Here is a 22,144-nt window from a genome sequence, read left to right as displayed (position 1 = left end):
CGTCGGACCCAGCTCTCTATCTCCCCATCCATCCCCGGCCACCAGACGTAGCTTCTGGCCAAGGCCTTCATTCGGACTATGCCGGGATGGGTCTCATGTAAGGATTCTAGGACACGCTTTTGCAGCGGGGGCGGAATCACCACCCTACTTCCCCATAACAGGCACCCCTTGTAGGCTGCTAGTTCCTCCCTCCTGGTCTTATATGGCTTGAATTCTTCCCCCATGTTCCCCTCCGGCCAGCCCCTCACCACCCAGTCGAGCACCCGTGCTAGTGTCTTGTGTTTCTGGGTGGCCTTGGCGACCTCCGCTGCGTGTAGGGGCGGCTCCGGGAGGCTCTCCATTAGCATGACCTGGTGTGCGGGGGCGGGGTCCGGACCCGTTTCCGGAAGCGGCAAGCGGCTGAGAGCATCCGCGTGACCCATAGCCTTGCCGGCCCTGTGTACCAGTGTGTAAGTGTAGGAGTTGAGGAATTGGTTCCACCTCAACACGCGCTGCGACAGTATTTGGGGGGTTTGACGGTCGGGGGCCAGCAGACCTAAGAGGGGCTTGTGGTCCGTAGCTATGGTGAACCTCCGCCCATACAGGTATTCATGGAACTTGCGGACCCCCGCCACGATTGCCAGAGCCTCCTTGTCTATTTGCGTGTAGTTGCGCTCGGCTGGTGTCAGTGTGCGGGAGTAGTATGCGACCGGTACCTCCCTCCCGTCGGGGAGTTGGTGCCCCAGGACTGCTCCCACCCCGTATGGCAACGCATCGCAAGCCAGGATGACGGGGAGGCCCTCGTCAAAATGGTGGAGCACCGCATTAGACACCAAAACATCCTTGACTGCCTGAAACGCGGCTGCTTGGCGTTTGCCCCAAACCCAAGGGGCTTTTTTGTCTAGCAGGCGGTGCAGGGGCTCTGCTAGGGCCGCCTTGTGGGGGAGGAATGAATGGTAAAAGTTAAGCACCCCCAAGAAGCTTTGTAGCTCCGCTTTGCAGGTGGGGGCTGGCGCTTTCACAATGGCTCGGGTCTTTTCTTCCGTTGGGTGGATTCCCGCTGCGTCTACGGCGAACCCCAGGAACTCCACCCGTGGGACCCCCAGCAGGCATTTTTCCCTCTTGACTTTGAGCCCCGCTGCCTGGAACCGGCGGAGTACCTCTCTTAGGCGGTTGCCGAATTCTTCGGGGTCCGGGGCGGCGACTAGCACGTCATCAAAAAACGGCTGGACTCCGGGGATCCCTTTCAGGAGAGCGTCCATTATACTCTGGAAGATCCCAGGAGCGACGCTAACCCCGAATTGAAGCCTCTTCACCCGGAAGGCCCCCCTGTGTGTCACTATAGTTTGGGCTTCCGCCGTCTTAGCATCTACCGGGAGCTGTTGGTAGGCCTGTGCCAGGTCCAGCTTCCCGAAGATCTTGGACCCCGCTAGGGCAGCCAGAACGTGGCTCACCACCGGCACTGGGTAGGGGTTATCCTGCAGTGCCTTGTTTATCGTGCATTTATAGTCTGCACAGATCCGCACCTCCCCGTTTGGCTTGATAGGGGTTACGATGGGGGTCTCCCAGATGGCGTAGTCCACGGGCTCCAGAACTCCCTGGGCTGTGAGGCGGTCTAGTTCGGCCTCTATTTTTGGCTTTAAAGCGAACGGGACCCTCCTCGCCTTGAGCCGAATCGGCCTGACCGTGGGGTCTAGCGGTAGGGAGATGGCCGGCCCTTTGTAGCTCCCTAGAGAACCATCGAACACGTCCGGGAACTCTTGGCATATCTCCCCGAACCCCCTGGGTGTTAGGGTTTGCCCCACCCCTTCCAACCGGATCCCCAAGGGTTTGAACCACGCCAGTCCTAGCAGGGTGGTAAGCTGGCGCTTTACCACCAGGATGTCCAGCGGGCTGTAGAAGGACCCCCGCTCGACTTGCACCCGCGCCCACCCCGCGATTTGCACCGGATTCTTCTGAATGTCCCGGAGTATGAAGTTCGCCGGCCTTAGTTGCAGCCGCTGGGGGGGACACAGCTTCCTCAGGGTTTCCTCCGCTATAATGGAGATGGAGGAACCAGAGTCCACTTCCATTTGGCAGGGGTTCCCTTCCATGAGGACCGCCATTTTGATTTTATCGGGGGTGGAGAGGGGCAAGTTCAGTACCTGCAGGGACGTGGAGTCCGTGGAGTGGAACTCCGCCGACTCGTGATGCGCGGTCGGCCTCCGGCGGTTGGGCTTGGCTCGGCAAGCCCTCGCAATGTGGCCCGTTTTTCCGCAGCTCCGGCAGTCCCAGGTCCGGTACCAGCAGTCCCGCCTGTCGTGGAGGTCGCCGCAGCTGGCGCACTTGGTGGCCGGAACCCTCTCCGTCGCTGGGGGTCGTTCGGCCGCTCGGGGGCGTTGGGCGGCTCTGCTGGGTGGCCCGGCTGGGCGGCGCAGCTGGTGGGCTTCTTCCTCCTCTGGGCAGTCGTGGTCCAGCTCCTCGTGGTGGGCGGCTTCTGTCCGGGCCTTGGGGAAGGTCCTGGAGGTCCTCTCGAACGCCACCGCCTCGCTGAAGGCGCTCTGGAGGGTGAGCTCTTCTTTGGCGAAGAGCTTCTGCTGGAGCCTCTCGTTGCGGAGGCCCCACGTAAATCGGTCGGCCAGGGTGTCTTCCGGCTGGGGGAAGTTGCAGTTCCCGGCGATCTTGCGGAGGGCCGCCAGATAGTCGGCGGCCGATTCCCCCACTGCCTGGTCCCTTCTGTGGAACAGGAACCGACGGGCCACCCGCGAAGGCTGTGGCGAGAAATGGCCGGTGAGGAGTCTGATGATCTCCTTGTAGGACTTCTCCGTGAGGCGGACGGGAGCCGAGAGACCCTTGGCGATCTCGAACGTGGCTGGCCCGCAGACGCTCAGGAGAACGTCCCTCTTCGTGCCGGCGTCGGTGACCTTGTTGGCCCTGAGGTAGAACTCGACCCGCTCCGCGTAGGACTCCCAGCCCTCGGGATTGGCGGGGTCGAATGTCTCGATGCAGCCAGTGGTTCCGTTCTGTGTGGCCATGGCGGCGGCGGTCAGGACTCGTGGTTGCCCTAGATCTCCGTGGTAGCCGCTGAGGCTAACATCCCATCCTCGTCGCCAGTGTAACGTACTCGAGGCGGAGACGAGAGTAGGGCAACATAGTTTATTAGGAGCACGTTGCAAGAGAGAGAGCACGCGGGCCGGGCCCCGCTTATATACAATTCCCGGTACAGCCTACTGGGTCGGTCAGGCCAATCCTGACCTGTTGAACTACCCGCCGTGACTGTTGATTGGCGGGTGATTCCGCGCCCTGCGCTGGAGGCTTCTGGGACAGCCCAGTTGCCTCTGTGCGGGGCGCATGTTGTTACTGATACACTACAGTACCTATAACTCCTATACAGGATTTGCTTGCTGATCACATGTCCAAGGCCAGGTTTAAAGCAGGCTCTCTGGTTCAGACAGCTGCCATCTCTGCATTTTCTTTACTCATTCCCCTTACTAACATGTTCCTTAACTGCCACATCAAAGTTGCACCATAATTTTGATTCTGAGAAAGCTGCCTCAGAGCAGCCACAAATGCTGCCTCAATACATGTACCAATGCTTCAAAGGTTCTGTCTCTTGGCTTTTCAGGAGTTAATTGGTTTCTTATTGAACCACAGGTAGGAGCCCCAACTTTATGGTTTTGCTTTGTTGTTATTTCTTCTTCATCCATTCATTGGCTATATTGTTAGCAGTGAAAATGTGAGTCAGCACTTCACAGGTCTCCTCCCAAGTGTGCTGCTGGTGCTGATTAAACTGTGAAAGAGATTCTCCAAATGTGGCAGTTATTATCCCTCAGAGGCTAGGAGGGCTCCCGAGTGAAAGCTTCATTGTTTCCTTATTCCTTTCTTTGAACAAACTGGCAGGTTCAGCTCCACTTCATTGCAGTATGTTCTGTCATGGACACTTTGGTCTTTGGACACACAAGTCAGACCATGGGTTTGTCAAGGTTAGTATTGTCTACTCTGAGAGGCAGCAGCTCTCCAGGGTCTCAGGATTCCTTTCACACCACCTACCCACATGATTCTTTTAACTAGAAATACGGGAGATCGAACCTGGAACCAATGTGGTCAAGTGCAAAGTAATGCACTTTGGGGCCAAAAATCCCAGCTACAAATACAAGTTGATAGGGTGTGAACTGGCAGAGACTGACCAAGAGAGAGATCTTGGGGTCGTGGTAGATAACTCACTGAAAATGTCAAGACAGTGTGTGATTGCAATAGAAAAGGCCAACACCATGCTGGGAATTATTAGGAAGGGAACTGAAAACAAATCAGCCAGTATCATAATGCCCCTGTATAAATCGATGATGCGGTATCATTTGGACTACTATGTACAATTCTGGTCATTGCATCTCAAAAAGGGTATTATAGCATTGGAAAAAGTCCAGAAAAGAGCAACTAGAATGATTAAAGGTTTGGAACACTTTCCCTATGAAGAAAGGTTGAAACACTTGGGGCTCATTAGCTTGGAGAAACGTTGACTGCAGGGTGACATGATAGAGGTTTACAAGATTATGCATGGGATGGAGAAAGTAGAGAAAGAAGTACTTTTCTCCCTTTCTCACAATACAATGAAATTGCTGAGCAGTCGGGTTAGAACGGATAAAAGGAAGTACTTCTTCACCCAAAGGGTGATCAACATGTGGAATTCACTGCCACAGGAAGTGGTGGAGGCTACAAGCATAAACAGCTTCAAGAGGGGATTGGATAAAAATATGGAGCAGAGGTCCATCAGTGGCTATTAGCCACAGCATATTATTGGAACTGTCTGGGGCACTGATGCTCTGTATTCTTGGTGCTTGGTGTGGGGGGGCAAAGTGGAAGGACTTCTAGCCCCACTTGTGAACCTTCTGATGGCACTTGGGTTTGTTTGTTTTTTGGCCACTGTGTGACACAGAGGTGTTGGACTGGATGGGCCATTGGCCTGATCTGACATGGCTTCTCTTATGTTCTGTATGCAAAGTAGATGATCTACCAATGAGCCATGGCTCTTCTCTGCCTTAAAAATAAAGCAGGCTTTATTCAGGATGGTCATAACTAAAAAATAACACTCTTATTTATGGTCCTAGGGAAAGTAGTCTACAGTACCCCAGGACAGACAAATCTAAAAGCTGCAAAACTTACTCTAGTACAGTAGCTTGCTTAATGTAAGAGCCACAGAGAATAAATGTGAGATGTTTGAGAGCTGTAGGATGGATGGATGAATGGATGGGAGGAAGGAAGGAAGGAAGGAAGGAAGGAAGGAAGGAAGGAAGGAAGGAAGGAAGGAAGGAAGGAAGGAAGGAAGGAAGGAAGGAAGGAAGGAAAATAGATGGGGAGGGAGGAGGGTGGAGGGAGAGGTGGAAGGAAAGCAGCTTTAACTTTAAATGCATTCTCCAAGTTGCCAGCTGGCTTGGCTTGGAGAAGTGATTTAAAGAGAGAAATGCCTTCTCCAAGCTGGCTGATGGGGTGATGGGGCTTTGAGAGCCACACAATATGTGTGAAAGAGCCACTTGTGGCTCCCAAGCTGCAGTTTGGCCATCCCTGCTCTAGTAGCTGTTTGAATACACTGAAGCACTTTTCTGAAATGGAAAGATTATGGGTGTAAAAAGCGGTGTGCAGAAGAAGTCATGAAAATGCAGAGGCGGGATCTAACAGGGATGATTACATCAAACTGGTTGAGCAAAAATGAGGGTCACAAAGTCATCCATGCAGAGGTGGGGGGACTTGGAACTGATACAGACAGTGACCAGTAGCCAGGGCAGAGAAGTTGACAATTTCCTGTTCATCAGTGGAGTGGCATGGGACACTTTGGGTCTATCACTGTCTCAGTCTACTTCACAGGGTTGTTGTGAGGATGAAAGCGGGGAGTATCCAGATATCCTGCACTAAGTTCCTTAAAGGAAATGTGTTAATTTAGAAAATTACAATGTACAGTTAAGTAATATCATCCTCATTTTGTTTGGTTTTTACCTTCCTTTCTGTCAGGTATAGAGAAAAAAGACACTTAAAAAACCTGATCGATTTATTATTAAAGTTGCCAATTAAATCAGATCTTGATGTTGTAGGGATTTTTCAGGCCTTGCCCTTACTTCTTTCTTATCACAATAACTTGAATAGGCATGGTAATTAAGTTACAATTTTTTCCCCAGTTGTTTCTCCTCCTCCTCTCTTTCTCAAAAACAAACCACTTCTCCTACAGGAAGTATTGCAAAATCACAGATTACAGTGCAAAGCTAAACAGAGTTACACCTTTCTAAATCCTCTGAAGTCAGAGGGCACAGAAGGGTGTAACTTTCCCTGCATGGTTAGTATGTAACAATACATGTCACAGGTGTAGCTTGTCATAATATATATTTTGTAAGATGGAGCTGTTTTACTACTTAAAGACCAGTAGATGGCAACAGGTGATCAGTTCATGTTATATATCCCAGAATTCAAAGCAGGACCAATGCTGCTTCTTTGGTTGTTGTGTCTTTATTAAGAGCGCTGAAGATCACATGCGACAATGGAGCTTGCTTAAGAGCAATCTTGGAATGCAGATCCCCATGTCAAGTGATAGATTCGATCTCTGCCTGTGCTACTGTTGTCCTTGAGATGAAACCACAATACATAATTGGCTTTGTCGCAACAAGTCTTCTTAATATTGCACAACAATGCAAGCTGTAAAATAAACTGATCCAATAATATAATCCCTTCCTTGTTATTGGTAGCAACCTTACAATCCCCACTGTAATAATATATTTTAAGCATAAAACAATAACCCATATTCAGACAGGCAGATTCCCGGGTTTGGGTAACAGTGCATTTGTATGCTTGACACAGCTTTCACAACTTAGTGGTGCTGGTTGTAGCTACTCTGAACTACGGGCTACTGGGAACAGCAAGTCCAGTAACCTTTGAGGTGTCCTTGGAAGGGACAGTTGTCATTTCTGAGAAAACTAAGCTGAAAGACAGAGTGGCTAGGACTGCACTTGCATGCATACTAAGTAAGGGTCAAATTGCAAGGCACAATTTCTAAGGTGTGTTGTCTGGGTTTTCCCAACCTTACTTTTACTCTGGCCATACTATTTTTATTTAATTTATTATATTTTTTATCCCACCCTTCCCCTAGAATGGGGCTTGGGCTGGCTAAAAACATAACAATACAATAACAACCGTAAAACCATAATTTCCATGAAATCCAATTGCACAACACACCATAAACTAACATTTTTGGCACTTTGACTCAAACGGCCACACAGCCACTGCAAGGGAACTTGTTTCTCAAATGCTCAGGATCATGGTTCAGATAGGGCCCAAAGCATGTGGGGGAAGGGGCTTCCTTCAGCCTCCCCACTGTGTTGTTTTCCCAACTCAAAATGGTGCCGGAGGCTGCACACATCCTGACCATCTCCACAGAGTGAGAGCACAATCCTATGCAGAGCTACCCCTGTCAAACCCAATAGGTTGAAATATCAGTAATTCTCCACAGGACTGCAATACTTATCATGGAGTGTCTTTATTAAGACAATTAATAACTGTGCACACTGTTGCACACTTCCTTTCTGTAAACCTGCCTAGAACGCTGAGCTTTTCTGACATAATTTTCCCACTACGGGCACACCAAGGTGATATAATACCTGTTTCACACCACTTTGACTCATTGTTAACTTGGACAAAAGCACTGTGACAACCTTGATGTGAACAATTATCAAACTCCTTTTTAATCAGTCACAAGGCATAAAGTACAGCAGAAGCAGCAGCTTATCTTCCCTCCCATCTCACCTGAAGATGAAAGTGCAAAGCAGCTATCCTGTAGGAAACCTTAAACTGGAAGACCTTAAATAACCTCCTCTCTGATTATAGCTAGGAAATTAAAATGAGGAAGATCGTTTTTTTCTTCTTCTAAAAATAAAAAAAGTAAGCAGAAAGGGGTTAAGCAAGCTGCTACAAGAAAAGGGCTTTGAGAAATTCAAGTGTAACACCTAAACTTGGCAGGATGCGCCTTTGGCTGTCTTCCTGTAATTATTAACCGGACTCAAGAATCCAGAAAGCGTCATTCTGCATTGTCTTTCTTCCTGACAGTCTGCAGGTGCTGTGGCCGGTCCTTTAGCTGAAGCAACAAGTTCTGCTGGTTCCTTCATGAGGCAAAAAGAACAAGGTGAAGCAGCTGGTTCAGCTGCCCAGCTAAGTGAGGCAACAGAAATGCAGCTGAGTCTGAAGCGGGAGATTGGACTGACCAGTGGGGTGTCATTAATTGCGGGGACTATGATTGGCTCAGGTATTTTCATGTCTCCAGAGTGGGTGCTGCGTAACATAGGCAGCCCTGCTGGTAGCCTCATCATTTGGGCAGCCTGTGGCCTTCTAGCCACCTTCGGAGCTCTGTCATATGCTGAGCTAGGAACAATAATTAAAGAGTCCGGCGGAGAGTATATTTACATTCTGAGGAATTTTGGCTCTCTCCCTGCTTTTCTTTTTGCATATACGTCTGTCATTGTGGTGAGGCCTGCAGGAGTGGCAGCCATCTCTCTGAGCTTCGCGGAATATGCTGTGGCTCCCTTTTATCCCGGGTGCTCCTCGCCTCAGCTTGTGGTCAAATGCATAGCTGCAGCCTGCATCCTTCTCCTAACTCTGGTCAACTGTCTTAGCGTAAGGCTGGCCACTTCTGTTATGAACATTTTTACAGGTGCCAAGCTTTTAGCACTCCTGGTCATTGTTGTGGGTGGGATTGTGTTACTGGTTAATGGGCAGGGGCAAAATTTTCAGAATGCTTTTCAAAACACACGGTATGGGGCTGGAGCAGTTGGAATTGCTTTTTATCAGGGACTGTGGTCATTTGATGGATGGAACAACCTGAATTATGTGACTGAGGAAATTAAAAAACCTGAAGTAAGTGAACTTTAAAAATATCTTTTATTGATAACAAACTCAATTTCTTTTATTTTATATAATATATATTTATATTAGTAGCCGCCGGTATGTTTTGCACCTTCCATGCAAAATGGCACTGGGATTCTTGGCTTTGTCATACTGGAGGGTATTGATGAGAGGCAAGGCTTCTGGAAAGCATTAATACCAGGGCCTACTTTTAATTTATTGACATTCATTACAGAAATCTCATGGTCAATTCTTTGATCCTAAGGTCCAGGGGAAAACATGAAATGGCTGGGCATTGTGAGCTTTTGTATAGAAATTGCTGCATATGCTGGTCAGCCAATGGAGAAAATAGAGGCTTTGCTCTGTAGCAAGCCTGTCAAAGCAAGCTGCGATGTGGAAGGAAGGAAGCAAGAGAGAGAGAAGAAAGTAGATGACAATGAGTTGCTCTTGCGGGCCTGATAAGAGCCCTCCAGGAACCTGCTCTGGCCCTTGGGCCACACATCCAACACCGCTGCTCTAACTAATTTCCTCCCCATCAGCCACTTTGCTGTTATTACTTTGTGGAAAATATCTCTCCTTCCTTTTGAGACTCATTTAGTCCTTATAAAGAGCTCAAATTCTATCACATTTTTATACTACCTTCTGGTCAAGAAGGTCGGATGGTATATATGGTTGTCTTTTGACAACAGTCCAGTGAAGTTAGGCTGAAAGAGAATGACTGGCCTAAGGTTACCCAGTGTACTGTGAGGAGATTTGACGCAGGGTGGGAAATCGAAGAGGGATTTCTCCAGTCTTGTTAAGTCTGTGGGCTTTTGTCAGGTCTGTTGGACCCACAGGCGAAGGGATGGAGGAAGCATTCTGGGAGTGAACACACCAGGAAATAAACAAAATATGCCTACATCACTCAAAAAAGACTTAGGCACATCAGTAATGTTGGGGGCGAAACTCTGGTTTTGGGGCAAAACTCTATGGTAAAATTGGCTCCAAATCATAGAGCTTTGCATTAAAACCAAAGCACTGTCCCCAGACATACCTGCGTCACTTCTGGGTGACATAGGCATGTTGCATTTACTTCCTTCTTCCCTCCCTACTTCTGGTAAGTCACATTTATTTCTGGCTTGGAGGGTCTGGCATCCCTTTCCCCACCTCCTGATAGCCCTAAAGTGGGGGAAGGAGCTCCAAAGTGGGGGATCTCCTACCCACAACTGGGGATGGGCAACCCTACTATGGGCACTTTTGAAAGTTTGAAAAGGGGTAGTGGGCACCACCACAAAATAGTTGCCAAAACTAGGTGGGAGTTGTCCTTCCATTTATTTGTTGTGGCAGAAATTTACCTACCCCCAGTCCTAATGTCCTGCCCCTGAACAAGTGATGAGCAGTAGAAAAATAGCCTACACTAGGAATTTCCCATAGTCTCTAGATAAAGACTATAGAGATTAGGGAAGGCAGTCTAGAGCAATGTTTCCCATTTGCAGGGTCGTGACCTGGTACTGGGCCACAGAAGCCTCACCACTGGGTCACAAGAAAAGCCAAAGCTAGCCCCGCCCCCAGCAAAGCATGATCTTTGCTCTGCTTCCTTCCTTCCCCCATCTCTCTGTTGTGCAGAGAAAAGCTAGCCTTGAAGATAGACACAGGCTTGCAAAGCCTGAGCTCCATTTGGCTTCCTTCCTTCCCCTTTCCTTCCTTGGTTTTTCTTTGTCCCCCTTCTTTCTTCCTTTCCCTGCAAGTGATGCTCTGTCTGTATTCTTGGAGCTGGGGGTGGGGGAAGCAACAGTGGGAGGGCTTCTAGTGCCCTGGTCCCACTGGTGGGCATTCTGGTGCTTTTGGGGTATTGTGTGAGATAATTTTGGACTGGATGGTCCACTGGCCTGATCCAACATGGCTTCTCTTATGTTCTTTCTTTCGATGGTCATTTTCGCACTTAGCGTTTGCTCCCCTTATTCCGCGGCGCAATTATGTCCGGATCATTTTTCTCGTTTTCCCACTAGTGACTCTTTGCGGAGTCGCCTTCCCTGAAGCCCCGGCTCAAATCGTTTTCCCACTGGCATCGACTTGAGTTCGATGCCCTGTCAATCTTTTTTTTTTTTAAGCACAAGTCTGGTTGCGTAATGACGTACTAACGTAACATCGAGCTGTTCCCTCCCCTTCTTTTCGTGGACAAACCGCATCACGTGTGCTGCTGCTTATGGATTGGCTGCAGCTGTAGAATCCTCCACAGCCCTTTATGTATTAACAGAAGCATTCACAGTGGAGAATCCTAGCACTAGATTCCCCCCCCCAAATTCTGAAGCACTAGATTCCCCCCCCAAATTTCCTCCGCTCTCTTTCCCCTCCCCGGCTGGCGCTTGCAACGGGGACCTGACTGATTCCTGCTGCCAGAGCTCCCCCCCCCCCCGCCCCATTCTCTCCTTCCCCTTCTGTGGCGCGTGTGAAGAGCGAGCTCGCGTCTATTTTCTAACTGAGCGGAATGTAGCCAGGGAGAAGAATGCAGGACTCCAACTTCCCATTTTATACATGGCGATTTTGTGCAGGTCCAGAAATCCTGGTGGCACAGCTGAGGGAGGCATTCCCTTTTTAAAACACACACACATGAACGCTTTGGCCCGCACCGGCACTAGATTCCCTCCCCCAACAATGGTCGTTTTCGCATTATCGAGATAACGCAACAGCGAAATAACGCAACTAAAGTCAATAATAATAATAAAAAAATCTAACGAAACCAATTGAAGTGGCAATTGAGGCTATTCCAGGAGGGTTTTTTTTTTCTATTTGTTAATTTCGAAATATCGCTATTACGCAAAACTGTGAAGTTTAAAAAAAAATGGCCGTGCCGGCACTTTGGGGAAGCGCCGCGAAAGGCTGATGATTGGCCAAGGGGGTGGATGGGGTGGGAGGACGGAAAGGGAGAGGGTGCCGCCCACACAGCAGTCGATCCGGCGTGGATGGATTTCCCACAGAAAACTCCGCGGAGTGGATCCGGAGGTTTTCAAAAACTCCGGAAGGAGGTGGATCTAGATACTCCGGCGTGAAACCCCTGCAGCGCCGGAGCAAACCGCAGCGCCGGAGCAACAGGTGGGAAAACCAGGAAAAGATCCGGAGGTAAATGGGGTGCTACGCCGGAGTAAACGCTAGTGCGAAAACGGCCCATGTCTTTCTTTTTCTTTTCTTCCACTTTTACTGGATGAAACTTTTCTGTTCATCATACTGTTGTTGCAGACATAGGAGCTCTGCCCATGAAAGTTGGCACCCCAGTTGTAGTCAGCTGGCCTTTCTATGAGATTTCTGTGTGAGTGAGTGTGAGAGGTGTGGGGCAGAAAAAGATTATTGGAGATCACTGCTGTATATCTCAACAGCACTAGAAGTGGTGGTACTATAAACTTGGCACCATTTTACTGGTCCTGCTTTTAACAGCTGTCTGACACCAAAATTAAACTCCTCCTGTAGATATTGAAAAGGATGAAAGAAGTTCACTGGCTTAATATCTGCACAACAAGTTGCTTTTAAAGGCATGGGAAACACAGCCAGTAAAAAGCTGCAAGCCCCTCATAAATATCCTTTTTGGGATAACTGCAGAAAAGCTTGTATGAACTTTATATAACAAAATTAAGTCATTAATTGCGGTACAATTCTCTGCTACCTATCACAGCAATTTTCCAGTTTTTTAGTCGAGGAAAAGTATGAAAAATAGCTGTCAAAAGATTTTCTTGAAACCAAGCAAGCATGGTTCCAGTAGTAGTAGCTGAAGGAAGGGTCTACTAAATGTGTCAGCATATTTTGAGGTAGAGCAGCTCCCTCAAAAATGTGGGTGGTACACAGTCCTGGCATTCCTGATAGCAATGGCAACAGCACTCCCAACTGCATACACTGGCCAGTGCTGTTGTGGAAGGGGTGTGTAGGTGGCGCAGGCAAATGAACATGGGCATGAGGAGTGCTTGCAAGCTGGAGAAGAACACACAAACAGATAGGTGCATGCAGGTGTGGGGGTGGAAAGAGAGGACCCTGGGAATGTATGAAAAAGTTGCAGACCGCCCACTTTCCACCCCCATTTTGGCTCAGCATGAGTTCCAGAGAGATTTTTCTGAAAACGAAGTTACTTCAGAAGAAGAAGCAGGTTTGGGGGAATGACCTGGAAGTGACACCACAGGAAATGACATAATTCCTGTCTCCCAGCTTCACTCCCGAAGTCTCCTGGCTCCACCCCCACATTTTAGTGAGCCACGAAGGAGAAGTGTAAAAATAACCGGGCCACGGGAAAGAAAAATTTGGGAAGCCCTGGGCTAGAGTATCTCCAAGAGGTGACATCACTTCCGTCCTATTGTTTGCCATCTATTGGCACTGCCCCCCCAAAAAAAATCTCTGCTGGCATTTGCTGAGGCAGTGTTAGGAACCCTAGATGAGAATATTGGAGCTCATGAAATGGTTGTCATGAAGGCTGAGTCCAGTTACAAATGTTCAGACATCCTAAGCAAAGTGTTCTCCTACTATGGAGGCAGCTGTTTTTGAGTGTGCTACCTGCTTTCTGGATTCTTCTGAAACACCTCTGATTCCAAATGAGGTAAAAGAGAGCCAAGGCTGGCTTTTTGACAGTCCAAGCAGACCCTTTCCCAAAAGTGAACCAGTATGAAGCACTAAGAAGCATGTCAAACATCAGCATAATGAATAATATACATATGCTGTTGTGTAAACATATACACATTGTTACTTTATCTTCTTTCCAGGTATACCTGCCTAGGGCAATGATGATTGCTATTCCTCTGGTAACCTGTTTATATTTGCTGGTAAATGTGAGTTACTTTGCAGCCATGACTCCAAGTGAACTTCTGTCTTCAGGTGCTGTGGCCATTACTTGGGGGTGAGTTATACTTCTCAACTCTGACCACTCCTCTCCATGCTCACCAAAAGCAGCTTCATTTTACCCACTGTTCAGTTCTTGTACATCTACAAGCTCTAAAGCAGGGGCGTCAAACTCATTTGTTATGAGGGCCAGATCTGATATAAATGAGACCTTGTTGGGCTGGGCCAGGCAGTGTTGGGCCTGGCCATATGTGTACATTTTTAAGATTAGGTAGCATATAAACTTTAAAAAGGACAAACAGAACTAAAGATTTTTTTTCTTTTAAAAAAACCCTTAAAATAAAACATGCATAAAACATTAGAACTTGTTGGTCTTCAAGGTGCTTTCTTTGTATTTCTCCCATGGGATCCAGGGAACTGGGCAAAGGAAGCTCTGGCTCTTTCCCTCCCTCCCCAGGGGACCAGGAGCGGGAGGAGCCTCAACCAATGGAGAAAATCAAGGTTTTGCTCTATAGCTCCTGTGCCATTGAGAGCAAGCTGAGATGCAGAAGGAAGCAAGAGAGAGGGAGAAGGAAGCAAACAAGAGCCACTTGCTCGGGGACCTGATAAGAGCCCTCCAGGGGCCTGATTCGGGCCCAGGACTGCAGGTTTGACACCCCTGCTCTAAAGTATATAACAAGAAGGTCACTTTTTAATGTTTAAAGTTGCCAGCTCCAGGTTGGGAAATGCCTGGAGATTTTGAGGGTGGAGCCAAAGGGGGGGTTGGGGGGGGGAGAGAGGGACTTCAAAAGGGTATATAGAGACCACCTTCCAAAGTGGCCGTTTTCTCCACGTGAACTGATTTGCAATCCCAGGAGGTCTGCAGATGCCACATGAAAGCTGGCAAGCCTCTGAAGGTTATCCCATCTCAGCCAGTTGGTTTCCTGTTAGCTTCTGAAATGGTGTCTGTTGGGGAACAGTGGAATGTGAGTAATATAGATGAATAAATGAGCACTGTAAATAGATTGTTGCAACTTGTGGAGGGATGAGTTTGTAACATTTCCGTACTCTCTCACATTTTCCCCACCATCACAAATACCCAGGAGATGCACTGATGAAAGTATCTCAGATATATAGCATTCTTTAGCATTCAGTTTAGGAAGAAGTTCACAGTTGAGTTGGAGGAGGTATATGAAGATGCATGATCACCTCTTGAGTGGATAAGACTACAGGAAACATCCAATGCCTTGAATCCTAAAACAAGTTAACACCCAAACGCATTAGTGCCAGGATTTCCACAGGGGTATTAAAGGACCTAATAGGACCAGCTGGAGCACGTAGGGCTCAGCCACTTATTCATCCTCCAGTATAATACAGGCTATCATGCAACAGTATGGTACAACTGCTACTAAGAGTGTAAGCCCAGGATCTAGGAGATCCACATTCAAATCCCCATTCATCTGTGAAGCTCACTTGGTGACCCTGGTGGGCCAGTCATACTCTTAGTCTCACCTACCTCACAGGACTGTTGTGAGAATAAAATGGAGGAGAGGAGAATGGTGCACACTGACCTGAACCCTTTGGAAGAAGGGTGGGATACAAAATGTACTAAATGAACAAATACATCAACAATGCCCCTCTTGCTCTACATTTGACAAACCGAAAGTCCCTGCCGAAAAGAATAAACTGACTCAAATCTGACATTAAAAACTGTAATACTCAGAAACAAGTGGGGGCATATTTCAAACTTTCAAACCATAGCACTGCTGATCTAAAGGTCACTATTCTCCTAAAAAAAAAGAACTCAAAGAGAGAATTGAATGTGAAAGAGATGAATTATGATTCATCAAGAGGTTCAAAGATTCATCCTCCAGGTCTGAACAAGGACTTGGAATTCCCTACTCACTATAGGTGCTAATAGCTTAACATGATCTGCCCTTCATAGATGCCACTTAGATCAACTGTATTTTCTTTAATACGCCAACTGCCCTAACTGGATCTGCTTACCGTGCTTCACACAGTACTTTTCTTGATTAGATCTAATTTTATGTTACTCCTACTCTGCCTATCTATCAACATCTGTTCTTCACCCACTCTAAATGGAAAAAATTCTCTTTGATATTGTTTTTAACTGGCCTTTCTTTGTAATGCCTCCTCATTCCTGCCTGTAGTTTTAATTATAAATATATATCGGGTCCAGTGGTACCTTTAAGACCAGTAAAGTTTTATTCAGGGTATAAGCTTTCATGTGTGTGCACATGTTGGTCTTAAAGGTGCCACTGGAGTCAACTTTGTTATGCTGCTTCAGACCAGCATCTGAATCTATAAATATATATGTTATATATATTTTATGTATCTTGCGAAGGAGCTCAGGCTCACAAAAGGTTATGTTAGAATAAATGTTGTTAACCTTTAAGGTGCCATTGAACTTCTGCAATTTGATGCAAATACTGAATATGTATTCAAAAATTCTTAAGGGGAAGCATAGGAATGTACAATCACTGTTCAACAAAATATCACAGGGTGTCATCAAATGTCTGGGAGTAGTGCGAAATAGGAGAGAGAAAAGCGTGACTCGGCATGTATGTAATTGACAGGTACACTCTCCAGCCAAAACACTTAGCCATTGTTCACACTGTACATCATCATCATCCTGGCTGGCATATCTGTGCACAGCGTTGCCCAAATCATATGGAGAACAGAAGTGGAATGACTGCCTTTTAATAGCTAAAGATATTGCAACTTTTGGAGTTTCCCTCCATGAATTCTTAAAGCATAAAGTGTACAGAAAACTGCCTTATACTGAATCCGACCATTGGCCCATCAAGGTCAGTATTGACTGCTCAGACTGGCAGTGGCTTTCCAGGGTCTCGGGCAGAGGTCTTTCCTAGCTCCTACTATCTCATCGAAAGAGCCCTGTGATAAAGCTACAGTACTGCAGTCAGAGCCCTCTGCTCACAACCTGAGTTCGATCCCAAGGGAAGCTGGTTCGGGTAGCCGGCTCCAGGTTGACTCAGCCTTCCATCCTTCCGAAGTCGGTAAAATGAGTACCCAGCTTGCTGGGCGGGAAAGTGTAGATGACTGGGGAAGGCAATGGTAAACCCCCCCATAAAAAGTCTGCCGTGAAAACGTTGTGAAAGCAACCTCACCCCTGAGTCGAAAATGACTGGTGCTTGCTCAGGGGACTACTTTTACCTTTACTTACCTTTACTATCTCATCATTTTAGAAGAAGAAGATATTGGATTTATATCCCGCCCTCCACTCCGAAGAGTCTCAGAGCGGCTCACAATCTCCTTTACCTTCCTCCCCCACAACAGACACCCTGTGAGGTGGGTGGGGCTGGAGAGGGCTCTCACAGCAGCTGCCCTTTCAAGGACAACCTCTGCCAGAGCTATGGCTGACCCAAGGCCATGCTAGCAGGTGCAAGTGGAGGAGTGGGGAATCAAACCCGGTTCTCCCAGATAAGAGTCCGCACACTTAACCACTACACCAAACTGGCTCTCCAGTTTTAACTAGAGATGCTGAGGACTGAAACTGGGACACAACCCCTTCCCCAGACTGGTAACATAAGCTGTTATATTTCCCCATTGGATTACAGCCTGAGGCAGCAAATAAAAGACAGAAGAAGACGGTTAAACTCTAGAAGCTTTAGAATACTGGATAAAGGGATCTTATGAACAGTACAAAAATCTAGAGTTACCATAGTAACATATACATAATGAATTCCAAAAGACTAGCCAGCCATTTTAGTCTCTTGCAGCAAAAACAACAGTCTTGTAGCATCCTGAAGACTAATTTATTGTGGTATGAGTTTTTGCAGGCTACAGCATACTTTACTAAATGCAAGAAGTGGGCAGTGAAAGTATTAGGCATTACATGCTTCTGTTTGTGTCTGAGAGAAAACTGTTATGCAAAGCGACACTAAAAAAGAAAGGAATGTATCCCCAAAGAAGGAAAAACATGCTTGGCACAGGCCATTTAAATTAATTATTAGGTGTCAACGGTGGCTTTGATAATCTTCAAAATTTTGTGGGGTGGTGTTTAACCTGCAGTTTATGATCTAGGGTTAGTCTTAATGGACAACAGGGGCAGTTGCCAATGGAGGGGGGCAGCTGTCTAGGCAGCAGCAGCCACATGTGCCAACCCCATCTGATTTTTGGGCAGCCAGCTTCTGGTGGCAGCAACAGCTCCCATCCATCTCAGGCTGGGCAAGGGGTATTCCTTGCTTGGATGCCAAAGTCAGAGGGCAGGTCCTGGTGGGAGGTGGCAGTGATTCTGGGAACCTATCTTGGATTTTTGCCCAGGGCTCCAGAATCACTACAACTGCCCATGTTATTACCTGACATTTCCTACATATTTATTATGACTACATAAAATACAATTTGCTCTTTCCTAGAGTGAGATGGCATTTTGAATATTTACGATACCAGGATACGGTCCTCTTTTTTAAGAAACAAAAAAGCATTGCTGTTAATATACCTGTACATGATTCATCTACTATTTATGTTAATGCGTCCATACATGATTAATTGCCAGAGATGAAAAGCATTCTCTCAAGACAAGTAACAAATTCTGTTTCATTGCTTGTGTCATGATAACCTTTCCATGCATTTCTTCTATAATTCCTGATTCATAATATATTTGCTCAGGTTCTCCTTGATTCCCCGCCCCCTCGCTCCTCCTGTCCAATTAACCTTTTTTTCATTACTGTGACCCAAGCCAGGTTGAAACAGCTGGGAGAGATGAGCATGAGGACTACCAGATGGTGTGTCCAGCAAAAATGCTTATCTCGCAGAGCATATGGAGGAGCAGGAGGTCATAGATACATGGGGAAGTGTAACATTAGCAACCGAAACATGACACTTGCTGCACTATTAGTCTCAGGGTAAAGGCAATGCAGGGCTGATCTTTTCTGGCTACTTCTTTCATTTATTAGGTTAAAAATGTACACATGAAATGAAAAGCGGGTTGACAATCTGACCTTTTGCTGTCATGTCACAGTCTGGGTATGTATGCTCATCACAAGTAATCCCAATCTGGCATGCTGTGTAGTACACAAGCCTGCGGAGTGGGGACCTAACCAGTTCTGAAATTGGTGGAGCAGACTGCAAGTATGGGAGGCACAGCCGAAGGACAGTAAGATGCAAATGGACACATGGACACAATGCAAGTATTTGCATCGTATAACCAAACAGAGTTCCTATCACTATTTTAAAAAAGAGTAGGAGAGCATACCTAATACAAATAGAAGATACTTCCCCAAACTAAAAACACTAGTGCCATTTCTTATACATTAATCCTAGCTCTATTATGTTGAAGTAAATTGCATTGATTTCAGTAAGCACGTTCAAGATCCTACTCATGCATGTCTAGATCAATGACACTTCCTTTTAAGCATATGTGATTACGATTGTCTAAACAGGAAGCCAGTCAGGAACATACATTTGATCCTTGAGATAAATTTATGAATATATGGCGCTGCTTTGTACCAACTTCAGACCCTTGGTCCATCTAGCTGCTGCTTAATCCATTGAGCAGCTTGCCAAGATCTCAGGCACAGGAAGGCCTTTTCTAACAACCGATTTCACACTCACCTTACATCGCTCTCACGTTTCTTTTCAGCGCAGCTCCCTTCCGATTTCCCACTATCTGCCCTGGGGCTGCAACAAGCATCGGCCTTTTCACGCAGTAAACAGAAACTGGGTTTCAACGGTTTCTGTTTACTGCGCAAAAACGCCAGTGAGAGTGGCGTAAGGTGAGTGTGAGATCAGTCTCATATTTAAAATTGCTTAACTAGTGGTAGGTTTGCCAAGTCCAATTCAAGAAATATCTGGGGACTTTGGGAGTGGAGCCAGGAGACTTTGGGGCGGAGCCAGGAACAAGGGTAAGACAAGCATAATTGAACTCCAAGGGAGTTCTGGCCATCACATTTAAAGGGACAGCACACCTTTTTAAATGTCTTCATTCCTTAGGAAATAATGAAGGATAGGGGCACCTTCTTTTTTGGGCTCATAGACTTGGACCCCCTAGTCCAATCATTGAGGCACTAGATACTATACTGAAAATTTGGTGCCTCTACCTCAAAAAACAGCTCCCCCAGAGCCTCCGAAACCTTCAGATCAATTCCCCATTATACCCTATGAGCATTGATCTCCACATAGGGAATAATGAAGTGCTCAGCAGACTCTCCCCCCCCCCCCCCATTTCTGGCTCTGAAGTGAGGGATTGGCTTCTCTACTCATGAGTTGCAGCCAACTTCTTCAAAGTAACACAGACACCCCATCCCAAGAGGAAGCCTTTCAATCGGAGACTGGAGTCTCTGAGGGCGAAAGTCACATGGTGGCTTTGGGGGTGGGGCTTCCCCCCACTGGCCAGCTGACTGGGGGCGGGAAGGAGCCTGGGAAAGTGGAAGAACCCCCACTGGGACCTGGAGATTGGCAAGCCTAACACGTGGTGCAGGGGACTGTCTAAGGATAGGCTCTACCACTGAGTCATGGGCCCTCCTTCACAGTTGTATCTATTTATTTAAATGTTTTTATTTCACCTTTCCTACCATCAACAACAACTCATGCATAAACTTGTCAGAACTTGTATCTTTACTGCTGGTCCCCTATAATGTGACCAATGCTGTATGGTAGTTTTACTGTGCCTTAAAGCTGTATTGTAAGTGAACCAAACTGACTCCATGTTGTAACCTCTGCTTAACCCAGAGTGCCTGGATAGTAATTAACCCTGCCCCACTGGTATCCAAAATATTTGGGGCTGTAGAATGAATTATGTCTTGTCTCTGCACATTCTCACACTGGGACCCTTTGAAGCCGAACAGCATGGCCTTCGAAGTAGGGAGGCATCCTCTCTACTGATAGTGATGGTGAGAAGACAGCTGCGCCCTGAGATGTGAATTGTGGCTTTGTGAGATGTTTGCTTTACGTGTATAAAATCAAGCTGATGCTGGCTCTCGCCATTACTGTTATCTTGCCTATTCCAGTACCTAGTTCTCTTCAATAAAATCCTAGCTTTGTAACTAAGTATGGGATCCGTTTGACGTTCTTGAGTTCTGACATTATAACAGTAATCCCATTGTTCGTGGCTTATCTGTACTGGAGGCTTGGCCCGATGGCGGCAAAAGTACCAGACGACGGAGAGCCCACCACCCCATCGGAGGACCCACCGCTCGACCCAAACGTGACGGGGGTCCGACGCAAAATTAAGGTTCCAGCGCCCTTCTCGGTCGACGCCGCTTTCCCGGCTCCGCGAACCTGGAGCCCACGGAAGTCCACGGCAGCCATCGACGCCGCGGAGCAGCGGTACCGAAGCATGTTGGGCGAAGGAGGGGCAGGAGACGACGACGAGGGCCAGGCGGAGGGCGCGGAGCCCCGAGGGGGGGAGGACCCGATCCGGACCCTCCGCAACGAATTATTCGATTGGGTGCGGGAGATCCACGGCGACGTGCACCGCTCCCGCGTGACGATGGCCGAGGAGATGCAGCAGAACCTGGGCGCTATCCACGACCAGCTCCGCACCTTGCAAACCGCGGTCCTGGGGATACCGTATGGAGTGTTGCCACTGGGGCAGCCGCCCGTCGCCCCACCGGCCCCCGCCCCGCAAGCTCCGGCCGCCCCGGCGCCGCCGGCCCCGGTGGGCCCAGCAGCCCCGGCACCTCCGGCCCCGGCACCTCCGGCCCCGCCGGCCCCGGCACCGCCAGCGCCACCTGCACCAGGGGCCCCGGCCGCCCCGGCGCCGCCTGCGCCACCCGTCCCGATCCCGCCGGCCATACCGGGCCCAGCGCCGCCGCCTGGGGCGCCGCGAGCGCCAGGTGGGGCCGAGGGACGGGGAAGAGAGTTGAAGATTACGTTCGATGGGAATCCGGAGGACGTGGAATACTTTACTATCCAGTGCGACACGTTCTTCACCCACTGGGGTGCCGATTACCCGACCGAAGCCAGCCGAGTGTACCACATTGCGTCTCGACTGAGAGGGGCGGCCCGCAAGTGGTACGTGGGGCTCTTTATGGGAAGAAAGCCCGAATTAGCTACCGTGGCGGGGTTCCTGCACGCGATGCTCCGCCAGTATGGAGATCCCTTACGGGAAGAGAAGGCGGTCGCTGCCCTCCAACGCATCGAACAGGGCAACCGCTCCACCCGCGAGTACGCCACCGAATTCCTGGGGTACTGCGCGGCAGCAAGGGGATGGAACGAGGTCATGAAATACACCGCGTTCATCAACGGGTTGAATCCGAGCATCCTCGACCGCTGTTACAGTCAGGGAAGGCCCGATACGCTGGTCGGCTGGATCCAACTGGCCGGGGAGGTGGAGACCAACCTCCAACACGTGGGGATGAGGAGACAGCAACTAGCGAGAAAGGGAGCCAAACACACCCCAACTAAATCTGAAGGGAAGAAGGCCCCGACGACCTCCACCCCGTCCCCCGCCCGCAAATGCTTCCAATGCGGGGACCCAAATCATCTTGCTGCTAACTGCCCTGGGAAAGCGGGATCCACGCCACCCACGGCGCGGCCAACCACCCCGGGCCCGAAG

General features: G+C 48.4%; 2 protein-coding genes across 2 annotated transcripts in view; one reads left to right on the top strand and one right to left on the bottom strand.

The window, feature by feature from the left end:
* The window catches only part of LOC132584893 (uncharacterized protein K02A2.6-like), a 28,773-nt gene extending 25,780 nt beyond the window's left edge, over positions 1-2,993 (bottom strand). The window contains exons 1-2 of the mRNA XM_060256852.1: positions 2,637-2,993; positions 78-2,162 (exon numbers count right to left, since the gene is read on the bottom strand). Of these exons, the coding sequence (XP_060112835.1) occupies positions 78-2,162; positions 2,637-2,993 (2,442 nt within the window). The remainder of the gene's footprint in view (positions 1-77; positions 2,163-2,636) is intronic.
* A 783-nt stretch (positions 2,994-3,776) lies between these two features.
* Positions 3,777-22,144, top strand: part of LOC132567936 (b(0,+)-type amino acid transporter 1-like) — a 31,898-nt gene continuing 13,530 nt past the window's right edge. Inside the window, exons 1-3 of the mRNA XM_060233525.1 lie at positions 3,777-3,941; positions 8,048-8,844; positions 13,551-13,684. Coding sequence (XP_060089508.1) covers positions 8,098-8,844; positions 13,551-13,684 — 881 coding nt within the window. The 5' untranslated portion in view covers positions 3,777-3,941; positions 8,048-8,097. The remainder of the gene's footprint in view (positions 3,942-8,047; positions 8,845-13,550; positions 13,685-22,144) is intronic.

This window comes from Heteronotia binoei, chromosome 1, assembly GCF_032191835.1.
Source record: "Heteronotia binoei isolate CCM8104 ecotype False Entrance Well chromosome 1, APGP_CSIRO_Hbin_v1, whole genome shotgun sequence".
Lineage (NCBI taxonomy): Eukaryota > Metazoa > Chordata > Lepidosauria > Squamata > Gekkonidae > Heteronotia > Heteronotia binoei.
The sequence above is the reverse complement of the archived record's forward strand: the minus strand, read 5'-3'. Positions and strand labels throughout refer to the sequence as shown.